Genomic DNA, 4,976 nt, shown 5'->3' with positions numbered 1-4,976 from the left:
AGGCCTGCATGTGAATGCGGTCATGAATGTGAATGGAGGCCCAGACAGCAGGGAAGAGGATGGACCACAGTGTGAAACTAAATATTTTTATTTTCCAAACATAAACTCATCCATATTATGTACAGCTTGAAAAAAAATATAACACATCAGGCAGAATTGGAATGATTTCTGCAGATTCGACGCAACTCATACAACTTTGAATACAAAAAAAACTATACAAAAAATATGTAAAAGTGCTTGTGGAAGGAGATGGAGTTTGGCAGCAGCAGGAGCTGCCGTGTCGAGTGAGAAACTCCAGATAAATGTCCATTTAAATAGAAAGTACTAGACGTGTTGTTCCAAAGCCTTAAATATATCAACACCCCGATGAAAAGACACTACGATATTCCTATAATACTTCCAGTCTGAGAGCACAGCGTCATACTATGGAGACGTTGTCCATGGTGCACGCGCACCTCTCCACGATCATGTTGGGGAACTCGGCCACTTCTATCTCGGTGTAGTCGCCCTTCTTCACCAGGTACATGATGGGCAGCGGGGCGCTCTCCGACACCGTGCAGCGCCGCTCCCCGTAGCCGTAGTTGCGCTTGGGCTGCTTGCAGCCTCCGGTGCACTTGAAGGCCTGGTACCCCGCCGGCTCGATGATCCAGTACTGGGTCCAGGTGAGCGCGCGGAAGTCGATGAAGTACTGGTCCCTGCAGCAGGAGCCTTTGTTTTGGTTCACGTCGCAGTCGCCGCGAGAACTGAGGAGGAAAAGGATGAAGAAGAGTCAGACGGCTGTTTGGAAGTCTCAAGAGGTTTTCAAGTGTACTTATAGGAACAGTGATCCAACTGTGTGTTTAGTGGAGGAATCTACACCAGTAGACCTTATTAAAGCGTCACTTCCACATTACACTTACATTCCGTGCACTTTTTATATTCTACTGTAGATCCAATTGTAAATATTCATGCTCTCATTTATTGCGCTTTGTTTATTGTTAAATGTTAAATTTGGTGCACCTCCCGCCAGGACACATTCCTTGTATGTGAAAACATACATGGCAATAAATGGTTCTGATTCTGATATTTAATTAACTTAATCACATAGATTCAGCACTAAAAAAACACTACAACTTGGATAAATGTGCGTTTTGGCCTCTTTTAGCTCTTTAATGATTTCTCCAAACCATGAGAGAGTTCCCTTGGCGTCCCTGTGCCACAACGCTGCAAACCCACTAACCAATGCAAATGGTGACAGGTAAAAAAAAAAAAAAGGAGGGTGTGGGCCAATTGCCACGCGGATACAAGATCCTGTATATCAAACACTCGCGCCCTCACCCGTATTCCTCGAGGTTGAGTGTGTAGAGGATGAGCTCGGGCCTCCCCAAGGTGTTGTCCGTCTGCTCCTGGGTGGTAAAGCGGACACTCTTGGCCAGCTCCGCTGCGTAGCTGCCGGGTCTCTCGCCCTCGATCCACACCTCCATGTGCATAGGTGTCTTCTGCTGGCTCTGGGACCAATAGTGCAGCGCCTGGGTCACATCAAAGCTCTTCCAGCCGGTCTCGTGAATGGGGATCAACCTGTGAGCAGGGAGATAAGGGCGATTAATTAAACGGAGTCCGAAAGAAAAGAAGAGCCGGATATCTGGAGAGTAATACAATTTAATGATGATGACTGCGATAAGCCACTGAGACCCCGTAATTGCTCTACAATGATTACATTTGCATAAGTCCCTCACCGTGAATCCACCAGTGATGTCCGGTTGGCCCCGCCGGGCAGCGCCTCCACCCAGTAGATGCTGACCCGCGCGTTGCTGACAACCCGGTGGCTCTTCCTCTCCACCGCGAAGCGCTTGTGGAAGGACGCCCGCTGGTACAGCTTCAGCTCCGCCATGGTCACCTCGCTGTTCTCCGGGATCCGGGCCTCCATGTCGAACACCATGCGCTGCCGGGTGGTGTCAGAATACACATACTCCCCGGAGATATCTACGACACGGGGCAAAAGGAACGTTATTCTCTCCTCCGGGTGGCTTATTGATGAGCCTTCGTAAAGTAGTCTTTGCGCACCATTACGCACGGAAGTAACTTTTACTGTTCCTGCTATCTGTGTCAACGTTATTCCCATTCTACATGTCGTGTATTTGTTTAAATGGAAACGGTTCTTACCTGCGTTGCCGGGGATTCCCCTGAGGATGCCCGCCAGACTAGGCAGAGCTCTGCGTCTCCTGCTGTGGTGCATCTTCAGCATGGACGTGTACTTGTTTTTGATATGCGCCGGAACAACCAGGTTCTCCAGATCCCTCTTATGGATCTTTGGGACTTCATCCAGCCCGAGTTTCTGCAGCAGCGCGTCCTTCATATCCTGGTGCGTAAAAGCTTTGGCGCCGCCGAGCAGCGCGCTGCAGAGGACACAAGCGCGGAGGAAATCCATGAGAGAAACCTTCAGAGTGATAAACAGCAGCACAGGAGCACGAGTCAGCCAGAGAGAGACAGCGTCCCTCTGACACTCTGCGGGCCCTTATATCGTTGGGGCCCTCCCAGTCGTTCGCACTTGGTGGGTGGGGGCAGGGGCCCCTTATCAGAACAAAGGTGCGACAATGCGGCCCCGTCCTAAACAGGATATCTAAGTGGCCATACTTCAAACAGCAACAATTAGACTCGAGTGCCATCAGTATTGTGGAGTTTCACTAAAAACTGTTATTTGATGTCAGAATGAGGATCTCAAACTCTTTATGCTGTAAACACAGAATCAAGTCAACATTTATTTCTGCACTAAGTTTTGATATACTGGCTCAACTGTACTTTCACATCCTGATTGTTTAAATGACATTTCTGGGAATTCACTGCCCCAAATGAAAAAAAGAAGTGGAACAATATTAGGCAGGATTTATTATTATTGTCATTATACGACGACCCGCACGACATAACTGAGTATTTCGCTCCACAGCCCAAAGTCAGTTCTCTGTCCACTAAACGTAGAGTCATCTGAATAGTGCTTGTAAGTTATGAGTCATATAGCTGGTGTTTATTTCAGAGTGGAACAGATTGGCAGGTTTTTGGGGTAATGTGTGTTCTGTGCTGCTACACATCGTCCCAGACAGACATCTCCTGACCCTGTGAACCTGAAGTGCCCTCTCTGCTCAGTAGCACCCTTGTCTACGCACACGGCTCACACTCTGATGCGTACATTCCACTGGACGATGTCAGTCTGGCAACAGTCCGTCACACGGTGGCCTTATCTCCGTCTGGGTGGCCGCAGAGCGACTGCGGTCCGGCTTAAAGAAGTGGACCGGAGAGATCGGGGCCCAAACGGCAGCGGGCCGTTCCAGTCGCTTCATTTTTTGGCACGAGTGTACAGCGAGGGGGTTGAGGAGGAAGCGCTGCAGAGCTTTAGGAGAAGGGAGGAGGGGAACCAGAGGATTAGATGTTTATTCCAAGCCCTGTCGCCCATTCTCAGCCCTCTCCGGCAGATTAAAATTATTAGCCAAACAGACAGTTAATCCAGGGGGGCCTGCGGTGGATGTGGATTGGGGCAGGCTCTTCACAGGTTGGTGATTATCTGATTCCATTGCGAGGATTTGCCTTTGCCTTTTTTGTCACACAAACATTAGAAGAGGGGTGCTCCCGCTGGCTGCCCAGAAGGCCCGGCCCGGGGTTGTGTATTGGGCCGTGTTTGCTTAGAGATGTCAGACAGACTGAAGGAGCACACAGGAAGAGAACATGACAGATGACTGCCAGACCTGCAGCTCCAGCCTGCAGCTCAGGGCGCCACACACTATGACCCACAGCCACGTTCCACACTATGAAACACAGTTAAGACTGAGGCCGTTATTACACAGTTGGGATCTCAGTGCTGCTGCATTTGTGTTTTTTTAAACCAAGCAAACCAAAAGTTTTCCTCTTTTTTTCTGCAACTTTTTGTGCGATTGGGTGAACAAATGACATTTTCAGTTTCGGCTGTTTGCATCTGTGTGTCCGAAGGATAATCCTCATCCGTGATGGAAGCTTTTCCCAGTGAGTTGGCCTCAGAGGCTCATCTGAATTGGTTTTCCATGGCTCAAGAAGAAGAGAAAATGTTGTTAAAATTCACATTCGCACAAAACAGCACTGCACACATCAGTCAGTAATGCCTCCGTTGTGTTTTTAAAGGCAGAATCTGTGTTTTTGAAGGAAAAAAGGCAAAGTTTCCTCTCATTCTTCTTCTTTAAACAGGTCTAATGTGATTTATTCAGCAGTACTGTGAGTCTGACCCCTCAGCTGAGGTCCAAACGGCTCCATCGCGTCGACTCATGTCAGAACCGTCGCTGCAGACATGTAAATCCAGAGCTCCCCCATTGTCCAGTCCAGCCAGGGGCCGAGCCTAAGTCCCTGTTCCCCACAGGAACCCCGTGTTATCCTCTCTCCCTCACATTACAACCCCTAATTCGGGAAATTAAGATGCCCTTTGTGTGATATTTCTCAGTCTTTCTTCCTTCCCATGCCAATCAAAGACAAGTTGCCCAGTTCAAAGCTCCACCTGATGCTCCCAGGTGCCATTTCTTTTCAATCAAAGGCCAACAAGCTCCCACAATCAACAACTCAGGTGTTAATTAACATCCAAAGCATTTGCATTCAAAAGAGGTCCAATTTATAGCTCATTCCCTTCCATTTGTGAAACACGACCTCCCCTCTGCTGGCGGGCTGCGGGTCTGCGTGGGACAGACGTTACAGGAGACACGCAGACTCCACGGCCCGTTACCCCGCAGCATCCCGCGCGGCGTCTCCCTGGTAACAAGGCGGGGCTGCGACGCAGAGTCAATATTGAACTTGTGTTGGTGGTCAGCGCAGATTCCTCTTTATTCTCTTTGTCACCGACTTCCTGATCCGCCATTGCCTGCTTTATCTCAATATCAAATATTTGGGGACATGAACCCCCGCGGATGTTCACCGGGGGGGTTAATGTCCCCAAATATTTGTGCGGACCATTAAGGTGCAAACTTTGCACTTTAAAGGCCCGCATA

General features: G+C 49.1%; 1 protein-coding gene across 1 annotated transcript; it reads right to left on the bottom strand.

Annotated features, from left to right (window-relative positions):
- Positions 1–418: 418 nt before the first annotated feature.
- lft1 (lefty1) lies at positions 419–2,567 on the bottom strand (the record flags this gene model as incomplete). The annotated part of the gene is made up of 4 exons (XM_079215502.1): positions 2,143–2,567; positions 1,716–1,962; positions 1,318–1,557; positions 419–743 (listed from the first exon to the last, which is right to left on the bottom strand). The coding sequence occupies exons 1-4, from the start codon at positions 2,405–2,407 to the stop codon at positions 419–421; spliced, it is 1,077 nt and encodes a 358-aa protein (XP_079071628.1). The 5' UTR covers positions 2,408–2,567.
- Between the last annotated feature and the right edge of the window lie 2,409 nt (positions 2,568–4,976).

The sequence above is a fragment of the Taurulus bubalis genome, assembly GCF_910589615.1.
Source record: "Taurulus bubalis genome assembly, chromosome: 3".
NCBI classification, from domain to species: domain Eukaryota; kingdom Metazoa; phylum Chordata; class Actinopteri; order Perciformes; family Cottidae; genus Taurulus; species Taurulus bubalis.
This window is presented reverse-complemented; position numbering and strand designations above follow the sequence as displayed.